The 23,482-nt window shown below is 46.1% G+C and overlaps 1 protein-coding gene across 1 annotated transcript in view; it reads right to left on the minus strand.

Annotated features, from left to right (window-relative positions):
* Window positions 1-23,482, minus strand: part of LOC139274619 (ubiquitin carboxyl-terminal hydrolase 35-like) — a 95,536-nt gene that overhangs the window by 22,916 nt on the left and 49,138 nt on the right. Inside the window, exon 8 of the mRNA XM_070891297.1 lies at window positions 9,537-9,643. Coding sequence (XP_070747398.1) covers window positions 9,537-9,643 — 107 coding nt within the window. The remainder of the gene's footprint in view (window positions 1-9,536; window positions 9,644-23,482) is intronic.

The following is a 23,482-nucleotide window of genomic DNA, read 5'->3' on the forward strand; positions in this document are numbered from 1 at the left end:
AACGAACAGGGTGGGGATAGGGGGGAAACCAGTGGACGTGGTGTATTTGGACTTCCAGAAGGCATTTGACAAGGTGCCACGTAAAAGGTTACTGCGCAAGATAAAAGTTCACGGGGTTGGGGGTAATATATTAGCATGGATAGAGGATTGGCTAACGAACAGAAAACAGAGTCGGGATAAATGGTTCATTCTCTGGTTAGCAACCAGTAACCTGTGGGGTGCTGCAGGGATCAGTGCTGGGACCCCAACTATTTACAATCTATATTTACGACTTGGAAGAGGGACTGAGTGTAACGTAGCCAAGTTTGCTGATGATACAAAGATGGGAGGAAAAGCAATGTGTGAGGAGGACACAACAAATCTGCAAAAGGACATAAACAGGCTAAGTGAGTGGGCAAAAATTTGGCAGATGGAGTATAATGTTGGAAAATGTGAGGTCATGCACTTTGGCAGAAAAAAATCAAACAGTAAGTTATTATTTAAATGGAGAAAGATTGAAAAGTGCTGCAGCACAGCAGGATCTGGGAGTACTTCTGCATGAAACACAAAAGGATAGCATGCAGGTACAGCAAGTGATCAGGAAGGCCAATGGAATCTTGGCCTTTATTGCAAAGGGGATGAAGTATAAAAGCAGGGAAGTCTTGCTACAGCTATACAGGGTATTGGTGAGGCATGCAGTTTTGGTTTCCATATTTAGGAAAGGATATACTTGCTTTGGAGGCAGTTCAGAGAAGGTTCACTAGGTTGATTCAGGAGATGAGGGGGTTGACTTATAAGAAAAGGTTGAGTAGGTTGGGTCTCTACTCATTGGAGTTCAGAAGAATGAGAGGTGATCTTATCGAAACATATAAGATTATGAGGGGGCTTGACAAGGTGGATGCAGAGAGGATGTTTCCACTGAAGGGGGAGACTAGAACTAGAGGAGGGTATGATCTTAGAATAAGGGGCCAAACCCTGAGATGAGGAGAAGAAATTTCTTCTGAGGGTTGTAAATCTGTAGAATCTGCCTCAGAGCTGTGGAAGCCGGGACATTGAATAAATTTAAGATAGAAATAGACAATTTCTTAAACGATAAGGGGATAAGGGGTTATGGGGAGTGGGCAGGGAAGTGGAGTCCATGATCAGATCAACCATGATCTTATTGAATGGCAGAGTAGGCTCGAGGGTTTCTTAGGTTCTTATTATTCCCCTTGCAATAAAGGCCAACATTCGATTTGCCTTACTGATTACTTGCTGTGACTGCGTACTAACTTTGTGTTTCGTGCACAAGGACCCCCAGGTCCCCACTGTACTGCAGCATTTTGTCATCTCTCCATTAAAATAATAATTAGCTGTTTTATTTTTCCTGCCAAAGTAGATAACCTCACACTTTCCCACATTATACACCATCTGCCAAATGTTTGCCCACTCACTTAGCCTGTCTATACCCCTTTGCAGATTCTGTGCGTCCTCCTCACAACTTGTCTTCCCACCTATCTTTGTATCATCAGCAAACTTGGCTACATTACACTCGGTTCCTTCATCCAAGTCATTAATATAGATTGTAAATAGTTGAGGACCCAGCACCGATCCCTGCGACACCCCACTAATTACCATTTGCCAACTGGAAAAAGACCCATTTATCCCGACTCTGTTTTCTGTTACGTTGGTCAATCCTCTATCCATGCTAATATATTACCCCCAACCTAGTGAGCTCTTATCCTGTGCAGTAACCTTTTATGTGGCACGTTATCGAATGCTTTCTGGAAATCCAAATACACCACATCCACTGGTTCCCCCTTATCCATCCTACTCGCTACATCCTCAAAGAACTCCAGCAAATTTGTCAAACGTGATTTCCCTTTCATAAAACCATGGTGACTCTGCTTGACTGCATTATGATTTTCCAAATGTTCTGCTACTACTTCCTTAATAATGGACTCCAACATTTTCCCAATGGCAGATGTTAGGCTAATTGGTCTATCGTCTCCTGCTTTCTGTCTGCCTCCTTTTTTTAAATAGGAGCGTTACATTTGCGGTTTTCCAATCCGCTGGAGTCTCTCCAGAATCCAGGGAAACACACAGAATATCCACCATTCCTGGAGAGAAAAAAAGGCCAATATTTTGGGCAAAGATTCTCCTGCCATAACAGTTTTTATGAAAGGTCAACAACCAGAGTCAACCCACCTCTTTGCCGCCCCCAACCCAGATCACCAGCGCCTCCTGCTCTAAAGAAAATAGGGGATACAGCTAAGATTTATAGTCAAGATCTTGCAAATCCATTGGCAAGATTGATGCACCAACATCAGTGTTCTCGCTCAGACCAACATCCCCACTATCAAAGCATTGACCACACTCAACCGGTTCCATTGGGTGAGCCACATCGTCCACATATAAGACACGAGACTCCCAAAGCAGATTAATACAGCAAGTGCACCCAGGATGTTGGCTGTTTTCCCCCCACACATGGCCTTTCTGTGCATATCCAGCAATTTTCTGTTTTCATTTTAGAGCTCCTACATCTGCATCTGGAGTTTTTCCTGTGCTTTATTTCCACCATTATTTTGCCTTTTTCTTTGTGTGGGCCTCTCTCGTGTCTTTGCAACATCTTTGCTATTTTCACATTCTTTTAAGGTCTCCATTGCCTCACTTGCACTATCTTTAGATTCATTTTTCTATTAAGCAAATTGCAGGCCATTCAACCCATTAACATCTTGTTCCTTCTACATTTTCTCCCCAACTCAAGTAAATTCCTTGCTTTCACTTCTGAAGGGTTACACCCAAACTGTTAACTTGTTCTTTCTCTTTTGGAATCAAACTATTTTTAAGAATAAGTTCTGCAGAGGTTTCAACTGTGATTTCTCAGTTGATGAAACATGGAGGCCTTTGTCTGAATTGCTTCTCTCAGACTTTGTTGAGGCCCAGACAAGCAGTTGTCCAGGAAATAAATTCTTCCTCCCGGTCATGTATTCAACCAGCATTGTAACCCATGTATAATCTGACCTAAATTGTACACTGTGAGAACAATGACCACTAGGTGGGAGACACTCCTAACCTGGACCTTCAGGTATAAAAGGGGAAGCTCCACCCACCTTCATTACTTGAGTGCTAAGGAATAAAGGACAGGTCACAGACTGACCTCTCAAGCATGGGCCTCGTGTGCATTTATACTGTATAGTAAGGACATTTCAATGGCGATGAAAAACTTGGATTTAAACCACGCGAGCATGGCCACTAGCAGAACAGACGAGAGGTACTGTATTAAGGAATGGTTCGGACAGAGATTCAACATTGTTAAAGCAGCACACAGTTCTCCAGGCAGACAAGGGCAGTCGGGCATACCCCAACATGTAGTCGAACCCAGATGGGGAGTTCGACAGAGACAATGGCAAGTTGAACGGCGATTCACACCAGTGCAAGGGACAATGCAGCCAGTAATGGGGCCATCAACACCTGTTAATGGCGCACTCAAGGACAGTCACAGCGGCAGTCAGGGACGATCGACTGGCAAAGGACCTTTTGTTTCCAACAGCAGCTCATGTTGGAGGCGTGGAGGCACACACTCAGCCGGAGTTTGCAGAGATGAGCAAAATACCTGCAGAAATGAACGCTGGGGGTAATCGCTGGAAGCTGAAGTTCAGCGAGTTCATGTGGAGCAAGTATACAGTTCATACACCAGGACGCCACCGATAATGATGAAAGTGCTCCTCAATGGCATCCCAGTATCAATGGAGCTAGACACGGGGGCGAGCCAGTCCCTGATGGGTATCAAACAGTTTGAAAAGTTGTGGGCGTCCAAAATTATCGCCGATTGACACACAGCTACGGACATACACAAAGCAGATCATTCCGGTGCTAGGCAGCGCCACGGTAGTCGTGACCCACAAAGATTCGGAGAACAGGTTGCCACTCTGGATTGTCCCAGGGGATGGTCCCGCACTACTGGGGAGGAGTTGGCTTGCTGTCATGAACTGGAAATGGGGCGATGTCAATGCAATTTCCTCTGTGGAGCGAGTATCATGCTCACAGATCCTGGACAAATCTGACTCATTATTTCAACCCGGCATCGGCACTTTCATGGGGGCCAAGGTAGCGATTCACATAAACCCGGACGCCAGGCCAGAACGGTGCCGTACATGTGGGAAAAGATAGAAGGCGAATTGGACCGCCTGCTGAGGGAAGGCATCATCTCACCAGTCGAATTCAGTGACTGGGCGAGCCCGATCGTGCCAGTGCTCAAGGTGGATGGGTCGGTCAGGATATGTGGTGATTACAAGGCCACCATCAATCGGGTGTCACACCAAGACCAGTACCTGCTACCGAGAGCGGAGGACCTCTTTGCGACGCTATCCGGAGGCAAACTTTTTTCAAAATTGGACCGGACCTCAGCTTACATGACCCAGGAGCTGGCGAGTGAGTCGAAGAAGCTGACCACCATCACAACACACAAGGGGTTGTTTGAGTACAACAGATGTCCGTTCGGGATTCGCTCGGCAGCCGCGATCTTCCAACGAAATATGGAAAGCCTCCTCAAGTTGATTCCAGGGATGGTGTTTTTTCAGGACGACATCCTCATCACGGGTTACGATACTGAAGAACACCTCCACAACCTGGAGGTGCTACGCAGACTGTGCCGGGTAGGGCTGCGACTGAAAAAGGCGAAGTGCATCTTCCTAGCTTCAGAGGCAGAATTCCTGGGGATGAGGGTAGCAGCAGACGGATCAGCCCTACTGCGTCCAAGACGGAAGCGATCCAGAGAGCACCCAGACCCCGTAACACGACGGAGCTGCGTTCGTTCCTGGGGCTCCTGAACTATTTGGATAACTTTCTTCCCAAATTGAGCATGCTGCTAGAGCTGCTATACGTGCTCCTAAGCAAAGGTCGCCAATGGGTTTGGGGGGACAGCCAGGAAAGGGCTTTTAATAGAGCACGCAATTTGTTATGTTCCAACACTCTTAACACTATACGACCCATGTAAGAAACTTGTGTTAACGTGCGATGCGTCGTCCTATGGTGTCGGGTGTGTGTTGCAGCATGTCAATGTCAAGGGTCAGTTACAGCCGGTAGCTTATGCCTCCAGGAGTCTGTCCCAGGCAGAAAGGGGTTATGGGATGGTAGAAAAGGAAGCGCTCGCATGTGTATATGCGGTAAAGAAAATGCACCAGTACCTGTTTGGCAGGAAATATGAGCTGGAGACAGATCACAAACCGCTTTTGGCCAACAACAAGGCCATAAATGCAAACGCTTCGGTCCGCATACAGAGGTGGGCACTCACGTTAGCCGCCTATGACTATACAATTCGGCACAGAATGGGCACTGAAAACTGCGCCGATGCACTCAGCTGGCTCCCACTAGCCACCACTGAGGGGGCTACCGAGCATGCTGCTGAGATGGTCATGGCTGTTGAAGCTTTCGGAAGTGAAGGCTCACCTGTGACAGCCCGTCAGATTAAAGTCTGGACAAATAGAGAACCGCTATTGTCTCTAGTCAAGAAATGTGTCCTGGAATGGAGACTGGGCAGCCACGTACAGGGCATGCCCTGAGGAATTTAAACCATTTCACAGGCGCAGGGATGAACTCTCGATTCAGGCCGATTGCCTACTGTGGGGAAACCGCGTAGTCATGCCCCAGATGAGCAGAGAGGTGTTCATCAGAGAACTCCACAATGAGCACCCGGGCATTGTCATGATGAAGGCAATTGCCAGGTCACACGTTTGGTGGCCAGGGATAGTCGCAGATCTGGAACTTTGTGTTCGCAGGTGCAACACGTGTGCCCAGCTGGGCAATGCGCCCAGGGAAGCCCCCCTGAGCCCCTGGCCATGACCCGCCAAGCCTTGGTCACGCCTCCATGTGGACTACGCAGGTCCTTTCATGGGAAAAATGTTTTTGGTTGTAGTAGACGCCTACTCCAAATGGATCGAGTGTGACATTTTAAATTCAAGCACATCCTCTGCCACGGTAGAAAGTCTACGGGCAATGTTCGCCACCCACGGTCTACCGGACGTCTCGGTCAGCGACAATGGCCCGTGCTTCACAAGCACTTAATTCCAGGACTTCATGGCAGGCAATGGAATTAACCATGTTAGAACGGCACCGTTCAAGCCGGCCTCAAACAGCCAGGCAGAACGAGCAGTGCAGATAATCAAACAGGGGACGCTCAGAATCCAAGGGGGTTATCTACAAAGGCGCTTATCACGCCTCCTGTTGGCCTATAGATCCCGACCACACTCGCGCACAGGGGTTCCACCCGCAGAGCTACGAATGAAAAGGACGCTCAAAACCCGGCTATCCCTTATACACCCCACCATGAAAGAAATTGTTGAGAGCAGGCGCCAACCACAATATGACTACTATGATAGGAATGCGAGGGCGCAATGTATTGATGTAAATGATCTTGTTTTTGTCCTCAACTACGCTGCAGGGCCCAAATGGCTTGCAGGCACTGTGATTGCCAAAGAGGGAAATAGGATTCTGGTAGTTAAACTTACCAATAAACAAATTTGCCGCAAACACGTGGAACAAACAAAAAGGTTCAGCAACCCCATAGAAGAAGCAGAGGAAGAACACGATGTAGAGTTCACTCCACCACAGGTGACCGCACACTGGAAACCAAAGGGAGGAGAGCCCAATCACTGTGGGCAGTCTGGACAGGCCTGAGGCACCGCAAACAGCAGACACTCAGGCCAGCGCCCAACAACCAGAGCTCCAACTCAGGCGCTCTACAAGAGAGCGTAAACCACCAGAGAGACTCAACCTGTGATCCCAATAAGACTTTGGGGGTTGGGGGGGGGGGGGGGGGGCAGGAGGTGATGTCATGTATTCAACCAGCATTGTAACCCATGTATAATCTGACCTAAATTGTACACTGTGAGAACAATGACCACGAGGTGGGAGACACTCCTAACCTGGACTTTCAGGTATAAAAGGGGAAGCTCCACCCACCTTCATCACTTGAGTGCTAAGGAATAAAGGACAGGTCACAGACTGACCTTCTCTCAAGCATGGGCCTCGTGTGCATGTATATTGTATAGTAAGGATGTATCACTCCCTCAAAGAAGCCAACCATCAAGAGACATTTTCTGAAGAAGCAATCAGCTGACATCAGAATGCAGTACAGGTAGTTTACTGTGCTATTGTTGAACCAAAGGGTACTTGGTACTTGGGATTACCTATACTTTGAAGTTGACTGATGCTAGCCAGTCACCGAGACAACTGCTTAGTTGATCTGCAGAAAAGAGACATCTTGGAATATTTCCTTCCAAATGAAGGCATCCAAGGTGCAAAGATCCCTGGATGAGCACGACACTATTCTTTTTGGGAAGAGAATGTACAAAGAAAATACAATGCTTTTCTGGCCGTGCAGCAATTATCCAATAGGCCCCATCTGTCAGCAGCTTGTGCACCTCAACTCGCATATTTTCTTGTACCCCCACTGGCTTCTCCAGGACAATTAATTCCTGTGATAAGATGAAAGGACAATCATATCTGGTTTAATTCAGTCCAAGTTAGAGATGCTGAGCCAGCTTAGTAGAGGCCCTTTCAATCTTGCAAGATATTATGTGAATGCTTTGCTGGCGCTTTCTAAAGCCCTTCAGTAAAACTGGTTTGTTCCCTAAACTAGTTCTTGCCCTAAAAGAACAGGAGCTCCATATTCTGACAGCAACTAAACACCCCTCTCACTTCTCTCTCTCAACATCTTATTCCCCCTTGCACATTTCTTCTCTCCCAATCTCTACCTCCTAGCCCCCATATTACTTATTCCCTCGCTCTGGGTCTCATTCCAACACATCATGCAAGGAAATTAAAACATGTCATCGATGTGCTTTGTTTGCAACTATTTACTGGAAATCTGAATTGTACTTGCTCATGTGCCTTCTTGCATTAGTTCTCTCATGATTTCACCCCTTACACATTTTCTCTCACCATCTCATTCACCTATCCATATCAGTTCCATTCCTCCTGGTTTTAATTCCTGCTAATCTTACCTCCTCCCCATGCAGATAACTGGCAAAGACATTGGCCTTAGCCTCAACTCCACTCCAGGTAGTATCAGACTGGTTTTCTGCTGCAGAGGCCAAACACTGCATATTTGTGCTTGTGATGGTAGAAGCAATACGAGTCCCAGTTTACTCTTATAGTGGGCTCTGAACCTATTTAAGAGCTTGGGGTAGGATCTTGACTCGATACAGTGCCATAATCAGGGTAAAATTAATGTATATGGTTATTCAAAATACTAATTGATCTCTCATAGCATTACACATCATGAGTGAGGATGAACTATATTCCTTAGGTAAAGCTGACTTAGAGGGTTTGGGGAGGGGGAGGAATGGGGGGGGGGGAAAGAGAAGGGGAGCAGATGATGATGGAGTCAGGGAGAAGAGGCAACAAAGGTATGGGAGAGCAAGTATTTTTTCCCAGCAACAGAAATGTTGATGGAGCAAAAGAATGGCACGAGAACAGGCCCAGGAGTAAGAGACAAATGAAAAATAGGGAAGAGTGGCAAAGTGGATGGTGGCAGAGACAAACTGGGACAGCCAGCTGGGGACGACAATAAAAGCAGATATAGTAGTGACTTCAAAGATAGGGTGACACCACACACAAACACTACATGACAACACCGGAGATCTACTGCAAAGTGCAGGTTATGCTACACTTGACTCATTAGAGAATGTCATGGGGCTTTCCAGGCAACTGTATTAATTCGGTAAAACTTTAACAGGAAAGGGCCGGATTAGCATGCAGGCCATCGTGAACAATAAGAAAGTTGGCAAGTAGAGTGGGTCTGTGACTGGGGGAAGGCCCCGCTATTGGGTTAAAAAGAAATGGGAAAGGAAGCACTGAAAGAAAGCCAAAAAAAACTAATTATATAAAATTATTTTGAAAAAGCTAAAGTTAAATTTATTTTGAAATGTTACTTATTTATAAGTTTACTTACCTCTAAGCAGCAAAACATGGCAACCCAGCATTTAGAAACAGGACAAGGGTTGGGGATGGGAGAGGCTGAGTTCAGAGGGAAGACCATTGGAACAGCTGAGTGAAATGAAGGGGCTGGAGCCAAGGCCATGCCATGGACTGGTACACACCCCTACCCAGGGCGATAGGGCTTGGCTGCAGCTGTTGAGGCCTTGGTTCTGGATCTGCCATGACAGGTATAAACATTTTGGAAGCCACTGCAATATCTGCAGATGAGAAAGAAACTAGAAGCTGGAAAGAAGTTCGGCGAGAGCTGGGGTTTCAGCTGGGAGGCCTGAAGCAGGAAATTGCAGGTGCTGGGTGGATGATTGCTGAGGAGGTGCAGGAAGGATTTTTTTTAATGCTGGTTAACAATTAGAAATTACTAAAAAACAAACAGCAGAAAGCAGAGATTGGATTCAGCAATGCTGGCTACAGAGGGACTTGGGTCAAATGCAGAGGAGCCAAGCTCCTAGTCACCACATGATAGATAATAAATCCATGGCCAAATGGTTATCATGGACCAAGTATAGATCAGATATATCCAAGATGAAAAATTGAACAGCAACCCCCAATTAAATTTACATTGCAAGTCTTCAACTAACCTGTCCAACAGATATTTTAAGTACTCTGAACAGTCCTGTTGGGCTCCTGGGTTAAACCACGGAGGAGATGAAGCTTTCAAGAAGCTACTGGGGGAGATGGCTGGTCTCTACAAATGTAAATTAGAAAAGTTAGAAATTCAAAAATTGTCACTCCTCAATAAAAGCCATAGAAGGATTCCAAAAAAGTTACATTAACTGCTTGCGGTAGTCATCCACATTCCTTGAAGTTTATGCTCCATTTGCACAAGGATGTATCCAATAGGGAGGGGAGGAGAAGAACACAAAATATCACAGGGATAATATATTTAAGAGCTCTGATCCATGTTAAGGACTGCAAGAGCTAGATTATTGTTCCTGGTGGAGGTAATCCTACAAGGTGAAAAATGCCTATACATCAAACAAGTTTTTTTTTTAAGTCTAAAAATAAAGTTACAGATTGGAGAAAGAATGTGGGAGTGAGAGGTAGCAGAGTGTGAACTACATCTATGGATGATAAACTATAGTCAAACAATAAGGAAGACTATACCAAGAGCAGACAATCTAATTTTCTTCCTCTTTACCTGCACAGCACATATATAAGGATCACAAAGCATGGGGGGAAGGGGGTGCACAAAGAAGTAGAATATTCACAATTTGATATAAAGGTTGCATTATCCCTAATGCAAGTTAAGACTAAATCTTCCATGACAGATCATCCTCAACAGTAATGTTTAACAATTACACCATATGGCTACTTTATATATAAATTTCCAATGCTCTTTTCAACATGGGTTCATGCGAGGAGGCTGCAGATCAGGTGCAACAAGCTTTGACTTTTACTCGTGGTTAACATTCAGCTAAATTGTAACACCAAGCATTTGGCAATGCATTGCTTAAAAATGATTGAGAAATGATTGAAATAAGTATAAAAGTATAATCACCAATATTGAAAAGGTATCAATAGATGACATGGACATCATAGGGTAAATTTTTCACTTTAAATTTAGAGCCTTTGAAGCAAAAGATTTCCTGGATGTAAAGGGTACTCTTCAGCTTGTCCAAGAGCAGCCAGTTCATCTTGAAAAGCATGCTGTCAAATAGAGGGTCTGGGAAGCAGTATGCTAGAGCAATCTACTTATCTAAAACAAAACCACGATTAGCAAAGCACCTTCAAAAAGGGACTTCAGAAGCGGAGGAAGAAGAAGCAATGAGTTGTTTGGTGGCGGAGATTGTGCTTGTGGGGACATACAGATGGTGGAAAAAAAAAAAAATCACAGGTAAGATGGGGCAGGGCACTGGAGATATCTAAAAATGACCCTTTGCATCCTGAATAAATTGCAGTTGTGGAGGATGGAACTAAGGAGGCCAGCAAGAAAAGCAATAAAGGAACTGAGCATTGATGTGATAAAGACATGGATCGGTGTCTCAGTAACAGAGGCAATGAGTTGGAGAAAGAGAAAGGCAACAGGTGGGATGAAAAAGCGCAGTTTTGGAAAAACTCAAGGTTGAGCAGGATTTCAAACCTTTGAACCTTCAAACTTGGCTTGAGGGCAGTCAGAAAGGTTGATGTTGAGGTCGAAGGCACGCAAGTGCTAGTGGGAGTTGAGAAGAAAGGCTTCAGTTTGACCAACTCTCAATTAGATGAAATTTCAATTCATGCTGGTTTGGCTGTCGGATAAGCACTAAGAGTGGAGCAACAGCTTTGGAATTCATGGAGGCAGCGAGGTAAAAGTGGGCATCTTCAACAAACATGCTTTCAGATGGAGGTGAGTAGTATGTTGTTAAAGAGGAACGAGCCAAAGATGGATCCTGTGGTACACCAGAGGCGATTGTATGGGCATGGAAGGTGAAATCGTTAAAATAACATAGGGAACAATTTTCCTCTACTGGTATTAATTATGTCTAAAAGGTTAAGCACTAGTGCTAATCCTGTCTGAATGGAAATGTGATAATTTTGGAGAGTCATCTTATTTGCATAATTCTTCAGTTACTGGCGTAAACATTGCCACGTGTAGGGGGTACTAGTGATGGAGGCAGAAATTTTAAAAAGGGACGGGGACAATAAAAGGAGATTGTCACAATGGAGGATGGAAAACAAACATTCTAAATGCTGTAATCCATTAGCAACCTTTGCCATGGTTGAAGGTGCAAGGATTAAGCAGTGATAGACAAAAATGAAGAGAAAGGAAACTGCATGAAGGCTCAAGAGCACAGCTGTGCAGTGTGCTCACTGGCTGTGCCAGCCCCATTAGCAGGTGTCCTTACAACAGATGTCACAGCTTTGCATGTAGCTTTCTGCTAATCCAGATCCTGTTACAAAACTGCTCCAATTATGTTGCTAGGTAGCTGCAACAGTGTCCACAAATATGATTGGTTGTATCTTATTAGGTACGGCCAATTAGGTTATGCTGGCTTTTCATCACCCTGGCGTGCCTTCCTGCATGTATCATCATGTAAAGCATGTGATTGGAGAGCTTTTGAAAAACCATCCACCATAAGTTGGTCAAGCATTCATACATTTGTGGCATCAGGCCTTCTGTCACAACCTAACAGTTGAAGCCTCTGCATACACTAATCATCCACTAAGCAAATCTTTGTCATCTCTATTTAGAGATGCAGGTGTGCGAAAACAGGCAGCTGGGTATAGTGCAGCCCGACCTACCTGGCATCATTTGATAGGCTTTTTTCTTCCTAGCACCTTAGATAGGGGTATTATCTTTGGGAAATCCATTGATGTCAGTAATGATGCTGAAAACATAATTGACACAATGGCTCATGAAAATCTACAGGGGTGAAATTTAAGCCCCAAGAATGGATGGGTTGGGAGCAGGTGGGGGGTTAAACGTTTCAACTTTTTGAGCAGGTTTAACGGAGGAGCATTTGGATGCTGGTGGAAACCTACTTGCTGAAATTGGGGATTTAATAATTGCAGACAGGCAGGTACTTTTTGGTGCGATTAACATTTTTAGGAGATGTTAATGAGGTGTTTGCAAATGGTGTTTAACTTGGCGACAAATTTAACTTGTGCAGCACTGGTTCCCGGTGGCTCGGGAAACTGACAGGGAAACAGCAGTCTGAGCAGTTCAGCTGGGTATTTAAACTTGCCATTGAAGCCATGTGAATAAAAGCTCACTTATTGCAGCTGGAGTCTCAGTTCCCTCTGGCAAACATTTGGCAAAGAGAACTTGTGTGGATACAGCATTTTTCAACCTTGGAGGCTTTCAAACTGAAGATCAGGATGGGAGGACATTGTATGTGTTTGTGTTTAACACTACATCAGAAGCAGCAGCCCATCACCATCCATGACAGTGACGACAAATTGTGGTGGGATCAGCATGCACAGGAGGGAGGCCAAGGTTGCAGGAGGCACTGCCCACGTCACAGGGATTACAGACAGAGACTCGGCTTCTTTGACCTCCCGGAAGAGCAGTGCTTCCACAAGCTGAGGTTGTCACGTGAGGTGGTTGCAGACATCTGCAGCCTTCGAGAGGAAGACTTGCTCCTTGCTGGACATGTTGGCCACGCATTACCAGTAGCTGTGAAAGTGACCAACGCCCGCAACTTTTCCCCTCCGGATTCTTCCAGGGTATAACTGGACGCATATCCAGGATCTTTCAATCGGCTGCACCTAAATGCATAAGGCAGGGCCAACAATGATGTACATTCTCCGTGATGACAATAGCCAGAATAAGCAGGCACTCTGATTTACCACTCTGGCTGAATTCCCAACTACAGGGTACCATTGACTACACACACATGGAAATCCGAGGACCATCACAGCAACCAGGAGTTTTTATAAACTGCAAAGGATATTCTACAAGAGATTCATGCAAGTGTTCGCCAGATTCCCTCGGAGCCTTCATGATGCCTTCATACTGTGGCAGTCTAATACTCCAAGTATTTTCATTCCAGGAAGGAGTCTGCAGGACTGGTTCATAGGAGACAAGGGACACCCCATTAAAATACAAGAGAAAAATACTGCAGATACTGAAAATCTGAAATGAAAACAGAAGATGCTGGAAATACTCATCAGGTCAGGCAGCATCTGTGGAGGGAAACAGAGTTAATGTTCCATTTCAGATCGATGACCTTTCACCCAACTGGAAAAAGTTAGACATATAACAGGTGTTAAGCAAGTGCAGAGGTAGTGAATGGAGGAGGGGAGTAAAGAAAAAGAGGGAAGGTCTGTGACAGCATGGAAGACAGGAAAGATTAGGACAAAAGGGTTGATTGGGAGAGGCAACAGGAGATGGTAATGGAACAAATAAAAGGAAAGAAAGATGGGTCTAGAAGAGTTGTAAATGGGAAGAGCAGAATAATCAACAGCTGCCATCCAAAAACATGGGGACAGAAGTTATGATGTAAAATTGTTGAACTAAGTCCAGAAGACTGTAAAATGCCTAACCAAAAGATGAGGTGCTGTTTCTTGAGCTTACGTTCAGCTTCATTGGAACAGTGTAGGAGGCTGAAGACAGAGAGGTCAGAATGGGAGTGGACCGGAGAATTAAAGTGACAAGCAACTGGAAGCTCAAGGTCACGCTTGTGAACTGAACAGAGGTGTTTCACAAAGCGGTCACCCAATCTGCGTTTGGTCTCCCCAATGTGGAGGAGACTGCATCATAAGTCTAACTTTTTTCAGTTCTGACAAAAGGTCATTGACCTGAAACATTAACTCGGTTTCTCTCTCCACAGATGCTGCTGATCTGCTGAGTATTTCCAGCATTTTCTGTTTTTATTTCAAATTTCCAGCATCCACAGTGTTTTGCTTTTGTATCAGTGTTTAATTTACTGCCACTTTTCTTCCAGGAATGCCCTCCTTGAAGAAGTTCTGGTCTTCTCTTCTATCTTGCTAATCTTCATTGCTTTTTGTTTCACTTCTCGTGTTTGATCATGTATCTGCCAAAACTCGCTTTCACAGCCACATCTCTTTCCTCAGCAAATATCTCCGGCTCCGACATATTCCACATGGATTCCCCCTGAAATTCCACCCTTCATGTTTCAGATCCACCCATGATCACCAATATCTCCAAGATAATCAGCATTGCTTGAACCACTGCTCTCGCTGTATGCAGAGATCTATGCTCAATGCCATGCGCCCCCACATGCCTGCTCTCTACTTCTCTCTCTTCAGCAGCACTGACTCACTCGATCTCAAAGCTGTCCTGGTCCGCAGTTCCATTTTACCTTCGCATCAAACGGCGCTTTAACAAAACTTTTTTTTCTTCCTTTCAGGTGTCAAGGATCGCAAACTTCAACAACTCTTGGATACCAACCCCCCTCCAGAATCTTCTGACCCCATCCCTTCTTTCAATCTCACCCCTTGCCATGTTTTCACTATACCTCCTGACCCCGAACAATCACTCCTCAGTAAAGACCTTAAGCTTCATCCCCATACGCGCCCATCTCAATCAATTTTTGGAGCTTGGCAGGACGCTGAGCTCTTCCTCCATTGCCTTCGCCTCTGCACCCGCTTCTTTGGCCAAGAGTCTTCCCCTCGCACAGCAGACCCTTTCTCCCGTCTTCATAATTCTCCTTCCACCTTTGACCCCTTCCTGTGGCCTCTTACCCTCTAGATCTTTTCATTGGTTGTGGCGAGGTCGTGAGTTCCGAGAGGTCGGGAGGTCTGAGGAACAGGAGGCCCGAAGGTCAGTGAGGATTTCAATTCTGGTGAGTTGGGAGGCCAGCGAGTCGGTAAGGCCAGCGAGTCGGGAGTTTGGAAACCGGGAGTTCGGAGGCTTCAGAAGTCGGTGAGTAGCTCTCTTTTCTCTATTTTTTTTAGGTTGGGAGTTCAGAGGCCGAGAGGTCAGGAGGCCACAGAGGTCGGTGAGTTTGGGAAGCCACTGAGGTCGGTATGGTGAGTTGGTAAGTAGCTCTCTTTTCTCTATTTCTTTTTAAGTAGATTTTAAACGCGATAAGGCTAACTAGAGGGATAGCAGTGCAGCTCAGTCCCATGGAGTGCACATCCTGCGGCATGTGGGAGGTCCTGGACTTTTCGCGCAGCCTAGACAACCATGTGTGCAGGAGGTGTCTCCAGCTTCAACTGCTCGAGCTCCGCGTTTCAGAGCTGGAACAGCGGGTGGAATCAATAAGGTGCATCTGCGAGGCTAAGAATTACGTGGATAGCAAGTTTCAGGAGTTGGTCACCCCGCAGCTTAAAGGTATGCCGGTAGAGGGTAAGTGGGAGACCACCAGATGTAGTAAGTGTGCTAGGCAGGTAGCGCAGGAGTTTTCCCAGATTTTTTTCTCCTTAAATTGGCCTGGGCTTTTAATCTGGTTTTTGCCTCTCCCAGAAGATCACATGGCTCCAGTTGGTGTGGAATGTAGAATGTTTTAGTATAAGGGGTGTCGCCGTTGTGGTGAGGCGGATTGGTTGGGCTAGGTGCTCTTTGCCTTTCCGTCATTATTTATAGGTTTATATGTACCCTTTCGAGCTGCTGACCAAGGGCCGTGTGGCTCTTTGTCGGCCGGCGCGGACATGATGGGCCAGAACGGCCTCCTTCTGCGCTGTTAATTTCTACGTTTCTATTGGGAACTGCTGGCATGACGCGGTCATTTCAATGTCTCTGCTCTCCTCACCATATTCTAACCTACCTCCCTCCCTCCCTCTGAACTTGTGGCGCTCCATTCTCTCCAATCCAACCCTAACATTATCCAACCTGCTGCCAAGGGTGGTACCTTGCACAAGCTGATCATCATCTGACACCTCATCCTACCTCCCCCTGGACCATGAACCCACTACTTATCATGCCATTGTTTCCAAGACAATCACAGACATTATCTCCTCTGGAGGTCTTCCTTCCACGGCCGCCAACCTCATAGATCCCAACCTCTCTTTGCCCTCCTTTTCAAGATCCACAAACAGGACTGCTCTGGTAGACCCATCATTTCAGCCTGTTCTTGCCCCATGGAATTTATTTCTTCCTATCTTAACTACTTTTTTCCCCCTTGTCCAGTCCTTTCCCACACACAACCCCGACTCTTCCGACGCCCTCCACCACTTTAAGTTTCTCATTTCCTGACCCTAACCATCTCCTTTCACCATGGATGTCCAATCCCTCTACACCTCCATCCCCACCAGGAGGACCTGAGGGCACTCCACTTCTTCCTTGAACAAAGGCCCAACCAGTCCCCATCCACCACCACCCTGCTCCGCCAGGCTGAACCTCTCACATTGAACAACTTTTCTTTTGACTCCATTCACTTCCTCCAAATAAAAGGTAATTCTATGGGAATCCGCATGGGTCTTGGTTATGCCTGCCTTCTCATGGGATATGTGGAACATTCTTTGTTGCAGTCCTACTCGGGTCCCCTCCCTCACCTTTTTTTCCAGTACATTGATGACTGTATCAGTGCCGTATCCTGCTCTTGCCCTAAACTGGTCAAATTTTCACCTTTCCCTCACCTTCACATGGTCTATCTCTGACTCTTCCCTTTTCTTCCTCGACTTCACTGTCTCCATTTCTGGGAATAGGTTATCGACCAATATTCACAATAAGCCCACTGACACCCACAGTTACCTTGATTATACTTTCTTCCACCTAGCTTCCTATGAGGACTCTATTCCATTCTCCCAGTTTCTCCATCTTCGTTGCATCTGTTCTTACCATGCCACCTTTGGAGGTCTTACTGCAGTTGTACAGGGCCTTGGTGAGGCCTCACCTGGAATATTGTGTTCAGTGTTGATCTCCTAATCTGAGGAAGGACGTTCTTGCTATTGAGGGAGTGCAGCGAAGGTTCACCAGACTGATTCCTGGGATGGCGGGATTGACATATGAGGAGAGACTGGATCAACTGGGCCTTTATACATTGGAGTTTAGAAGGATGAGAAGGGATCTCATAGAAACGTATAAGATTCTGATGGGACTGGACAGGTTAGATGCAGGAAGAATGTTCCCGATGTTGGGGAAGTCCAGAACCAGGGGACAGTCTTAGGATAAGGGGTAGGCCATTTAGGACTGAGATGAGGAGAAACTTCTTCACTCAGAGTTGTTAACTTGTGGAATTCCCTACTGCAGAGAGTTGTTGATGCCAATTCATTGGATATATTCAAGAGGGCGATTAGATATGGCTCTTATGGCTAAAAGAATCAAGGGGTATGGAGAGAAAGCAGGAAAGGGGTACTGAGGGAATGATCAGCCATGATCTTATTGAATGGTGGTGCAGGCTCGAAGGGCCTACTCCTGCACCTATTTTCTATGTTTCCACACCAGTGCTTCCAACATGTCTTCCTTTTTCCTCAACCAAGGATTCCCCTCCACCATGGTTGACAGGGCCCTCGACCATGTACGTTCTATTTGCCGCACTTGTGCCCTCACCCCTTCCCTCCCTCCCAGAAGCATAATAGGGTATGCCTTGTCCTCATCTTCCACCCCACTAGCCTCCATGTTCAACGGATCATCCTCCACCATTTCCGCCACCTCCAGCATGATCCCACCACCAAACATATCTTCCCCGTCCCTCCCCTTTCATCATTCCGAGGGGATCATTCCCTCTGCAACACCCTGGCCCACTTCTCAATCACCCCCAACAGCACTTTCCCGTGCAAGCGCAGGAGATGCAACACTGCCCTTTTACTTCCTCCCTTCCGGGGTCCAAAACACTCCTTCCAGGTGAAATAGTGACCTACTTCTTTCAATTTAGTATACTGTATTTGCTGCTCACGATGCAGTCTCCTCTACAGTGGGGTGATCAAATGCAGATTGGGTGACTGCACTGTGGAACACCTGCAGTCAGTCCGCAAGCATGACCTCAAGCTTCCGGTCTCCTGACACTTTAATTCTTCGCTCCACTCCTACTTTGACCTCTCTGCCGTCGGCCTCCCACACTGTTCCAATGAAGCTGAACGTAAGCTTGAGGAACAGCACCTTACCTTTCAATTAGGCACTTCACAGCCTTCTGGACTCAAGATTCAGTTCAATAATTTCAGATCATAACCTCTGCCCCCATTTTTTCAGATGGCCGCTGTTGACGATTCTGCTATTTCCATTTCACCTCTTTTAGACTCATCTTTGATTTCTTTATCATCGCCTTCTGCCTCGCATGAACATCCCTTTTGTCTTTTAACCCCTCCTGCGTTTGACACTATCACTGACCTTCCCTTTTGTTCTTTCCTCCCCTCACCGCTTTCCATGCCCTTGCACTTGCTTAAAACCTGTTATATCTTGAACAGGTTTCATTCTGAAACTTTAATTCTGTTTCTCTCCACACATGCTGCCTGACCTGCTGAGTATTTCCATTTTATGTTTTTATACCCCCTTCAAACTTGGCTCATGACACCTTTGAGGGACCCTACCAATGAGGTGCAGGAGCGCTACAAACAGAGCCACATGACCACCAGGTGTGTCATCAAGCAAGTCATTGGAATGTTGAAGATGGGTCTGGAGGCACCCTTCATGCCAGGAGCAGCACCAGGCATACCTAAAAGTGAGGTGCCAACCTGGGGAAGCTGCAACACATGACTACATGCATGATAAAAAGCAGAAGAAGCATGCCATAGGCAGGGCTAAGTGATCCCACAATCAATGGATCAGATCAAAGCTCTGCAGTCCTGCCACGTCCAGTCATGAATGGTGGTGGACCAACAAACAACTAACGGGAGCAGGAGGCTCCATGAATATCCGCATCCTCAATGACGACTGAGTGCAAAAGGCAAGGCTGAAGTCAGAAGTGCGGAGTGAATGATCCATATCTGCCTCCTCCTGAGGTCCCCACCATCACAGAAGCCAGTCTTCAGCCAATTCGATTCACTCCACGTGATATCAAGAAACGGCTGAGTGCACTGGATACAGCAAAGGCTATGGGCCCAGTCAACAACCCAGCTGTCGTGCTGAAGACATGCTCCAGAACTAACCATGCCTCTTGCCAAGCTGTTCCAGTACAGCTACAACACTGGCATCTATCCGACAATGTGGAAAACTGCCCAGCTATGTCCAGTCCACAAAAAGCAGGACAAATCCAATCCGGCCAATTACCATCCCATCAGTCTACTATCAATCATCAGCAAAGTGATGGAAGGTGTCATAGACAGTGCTATCAAGCGGCGGTTACTCATCAATGACCTGCTCACCAATGCCCAGTTTGGATTCCGCCAAGACCACTTGGCTCCAGACTTCATTACAGCCTTGGTCCAAACATGGACAAAAGAGCTCAATTCCAGAGGCGAGGGGAGAGTAACTGCCGTTGACATCAAGACAACATTTGCAGAGCATGGCATCAAGGAGCCCTAGTAAAACTGAAGACAATGGGAATCAGGGGGAAACTCTCCAGTGGCTGGAGTCATACTTAGCACAATGGAAGATGGTTGTGTTGGTTAGAGGTCAATCATCTCAGCCACAGAACATCAGTGCAGAAGTTCCTCAGGGTAGTGTCTTAGGTCCAACCATCTTCCCTCCATCATAAAGGGTGAGAAGTGGGAATGTTCGCTGATGACTGTATAGTGTCCAGTGCTATTCGCAACTCCTCAGATAATGGAGCAGTCCATGCCGCATGCAGCAAGACTTGGACGACATTCAGGCTTGGGCTGATAAGTGGCAAGTAACATTCACGGCACACAAATGCCAGGCAAGGACCATCTCCAACAAGCGAGAGTCTAACCATCACCCCATGGCATTCAACAGCATTACCATCGCCAATTCCCCCACCATCAACATCCAGGGGGTCACCATTGACCAGAAACTTAGCTGGACAAGTCACATAAATACTGTGGCAACAAGAGCAGGTTAGAGGCTGGGTATTCTCGGCAAGTGCCTCATCTCCTGACTTCCCAAAGCCTTTCTACCATCAAAAAGGCACAAGTCAGGAGTGTGATGGAATACTCTCCACTTGCTTGGGTGAGTGCAACTCCAACAATACTCAAGAAGCTCGACACCAACCAGGATAAAGCAGCTCGCTTGATTGGCACCCCATCCACCACCTTCAACATTCACTCCCTCCATCACTAATGTACCGTGGCTGCAGTGTGTACCATCTGCAAGCTGCACTGCAGCAACTTGCCAAGGCTTCTTCGGCAGCACCTCCCAAATCGGCGACCGTTACCACCTAGAAGGTAAAGGGCAGCAGGTGCATGGGAACACCATCACCTCCACGTTCTCCTCCATCTCACACACCATCCTGACTTGGAAATGTATCGCCGTTCCTTCATCATCGCTGGGTCAAAGTCCTAGAACTCCCTCCCTAACAGCACTGTGGGAGTACCTTCACCACACAGACTGCAGCAGTTCAAGGCGGATCATTATCCTCCTCTCAAGGACAATTATGGATGGGCAATAAATGCAGGCCTTGCCAGTGACGCCCACATCACATGAACGAATAAAAAAAAGTTTTAATTCGCGCCATGCGGGTGCGCATCACGCCTGCTGCGCGTGCAGCTTGGAAACGCAAAACCGGGAAGTCAAAATGAATTGGAACAATTGAGCTGAGATCGCAGATTCTGACCAACTCATTTGACGTTTAGGTTCCCAATTAGATAATGGGTCTATCCAAATATATGTGGAGAAAAAATTAGCAAGAAGCATTGGCCCAGAAATTTCAGCCTCCCCGGTTCCGTACAGAGTTTCCACAGACCCGGGAAGACATCGGAAAAGCTGGTTTTCAGCACACAACGTTCTTGCGTTGAAAACCGGCTTTTCCGATCCGTCAAGCTGGAGCTTGACCAATCCTCTATCTTGGGAGCGAGGACATTTGCAAGGGCAAGATGGCGGTATTTACCCATATCGTGCCTAGCAAATGTCCTCAAAACTCTTGCACCTGATAAAAGCAGGCACATAGCCTACTTTTACAAGTGCAAGAGTTTTAAAACACACTTAAAACATAAAAAATAAAATTAAAAACACACATTTTATTTTTTAAAACTCTGTCCACTATGTTAGATTTATTTTAAACCATAATTAAAAAAACTCGGACATTTTTTTTTCTAAGGTATTTAATAACTTTAATTTCAATTAATTTGAATTATGGGAGGTGTGTTTTTTATTTAATTGGTGTTATTGTGTTTGTTTTTTTCTCAATTAATAGCAATCAGAACTCAGATACGAAGTTCTCATTGCTATTAATTGAGAATACTGTACCTACTTGGTTGAGCAGCCACACATGACTGCATCTTCTGCATGGGAACCTCGAGGATGGGAGTGCGCTCCGCAGCGCGGGAAGAGAAGGCCTCCACACCGGAATCCGGGGCACCTCAGAGACCAGCAAGTAAATTCGTAACATTTCTCCGGTCAGAGACAATTGCCCGCGGGAGGCCTCCGACCGGAATTTCAGGGCCACTCTGATAAGCAGTCCTACAAGATTAGGAATCAGATCAATTAAATTATACAAATCATAAAGTTGTATCAATTGCCTATTGTAACTCAATAAAAGTTGCAGTGATTATATCATAATAATTAATCTTTCTCCTTCGGCAATAAACAAATGGAGTGACTATTTGTAGGATAGTCACCGGCTCTGCCCCGCCCCCGGGCAATTTATACTAACCGTTTTCTGCACATGTATGCTCCTCTTTCCGCACCCCACCCCCATCCGAAAGCGGCCCCTAACCACCACATTACAGCCTTGAGCCTCCGATCCTTTCTCGGCGGCAGTTTGAGTACAGAGTGCGAGGGGGGGAGGGGGCGGCGCGACAGAAGGCGGCACAAAAGAAAGAGAGAACGTCTTGGAAGAAGGGACTGAGTGTAACGTAGCCAAGTTTGCTGACGATACAAAGATGGGAGGAAAAGCAAGGTGTGAGGAGGACACAACAAATCTGCAAAAGGACATAGACAGGCTAAGTGAGTGAGCAAAATTTGGCAGATGGAGTATAATGTTAGAAAGTGTGAGGTCATGCACTTTGATTTTTTCTGCCAAAGAGCAAGTTATTATTTAAATGGAGAAAGATTGCAAAGTGCTGCAGTACAGCAGGACCTGGGGGTACTTGTGCATGAAACACAAAAGGATCGTATGCAGGTACAGCAAGTGATCAGGAAGGCCAATAGTATTTTGGCCTTTGTTGCAAAGGGGATGGAGTATAAAAGCAGGGAAGTCTTGCTACAGCTATACAGAGTATTGGTGCGGCCACACCTGGAATACTGCATGCAGTTTTGGTTTCCATATTTACGAAAAAATATACTTGCTTTGGAGGCAGTTCAGAGAAGGTTCACTAGGTTGATTCCAGGGATGGGGGGATTGATTTACGAGGAAAAGTTGACTAGGTTGGGCCTCTGCTCATTGGAATTCAGAAGAATGAGAGGTGATCTTATCGAAACGTGTAAGATTATAAGGGGCTTGACAAGGTGGATGCAGAGAGGATGTTTCCACTGATAGGAGAGATTAGATCTAGAGGGCATGATCTTAGAATAAGGGGCCACCCATTTAAAACAGAGATGAGGAGGAATTTCTTCTCTCAGGGTTGTAAATCAGTAGAATTTGCTGCCTCAAAGAGCTGTGGAAGCTGGGACATTGAATACATTAAAGACAGTTTCTTAAACGATAAGGGTATAAACATAGAAACATAGAAAATAGGTGCAGGAGCAGGCCATTCAGCCCTTCTAGCCTGCACCACCATTCAATGAGTTCATGGCTGAACATGCAACTTTAGTACCCCTTTCCTGCTTTCTCGCCATACCCCTTGATCCCCCGAGTAGTAAGGACTTCATCTAACTCCCTTTTGAATATATTTAGTGAATTGGCCTCAACTACTTTCTGTGGTAGAGAATTCCACAGGTTCACCACTCTCTGGGTGAAGAAGTTTCTCCTCATCTCGGTCCTAAATGGCTTACCCCTTATCCTTAGACTGTGACCCCTGGTTCTGGACTTCCCCAACATTGGGAACATTCTTCCTGCATCTAACCTGTCTAAACCCGTCAGAATTTTAAACGTTTTTATGAGGTCCCCTCTCATTCTTCTGAACTCCAGTGAATACAAGCCCAGTTGATCCAGTCTTTCTTGATAGGTCAGTCCCACCGTCCCGGGAATCAGTCTGGTGAATCTTCGCT

Source organism: Pristiophorus japonicus, chromosome 10, assembly GCF_044704955.1.
Source record: "Pristiophorus japonicus isolate sPriJap1 chromosome 10, sPriJap1.hap1, whole genome shotgun sequence".
Taxonomy (NCBI): domain Eukaryota; kingdom Metazoa; phylum Chordata; class Chondrichthyes; family Pristiophoridae; genus Pristiophorus; species Pristiophorus japonicus.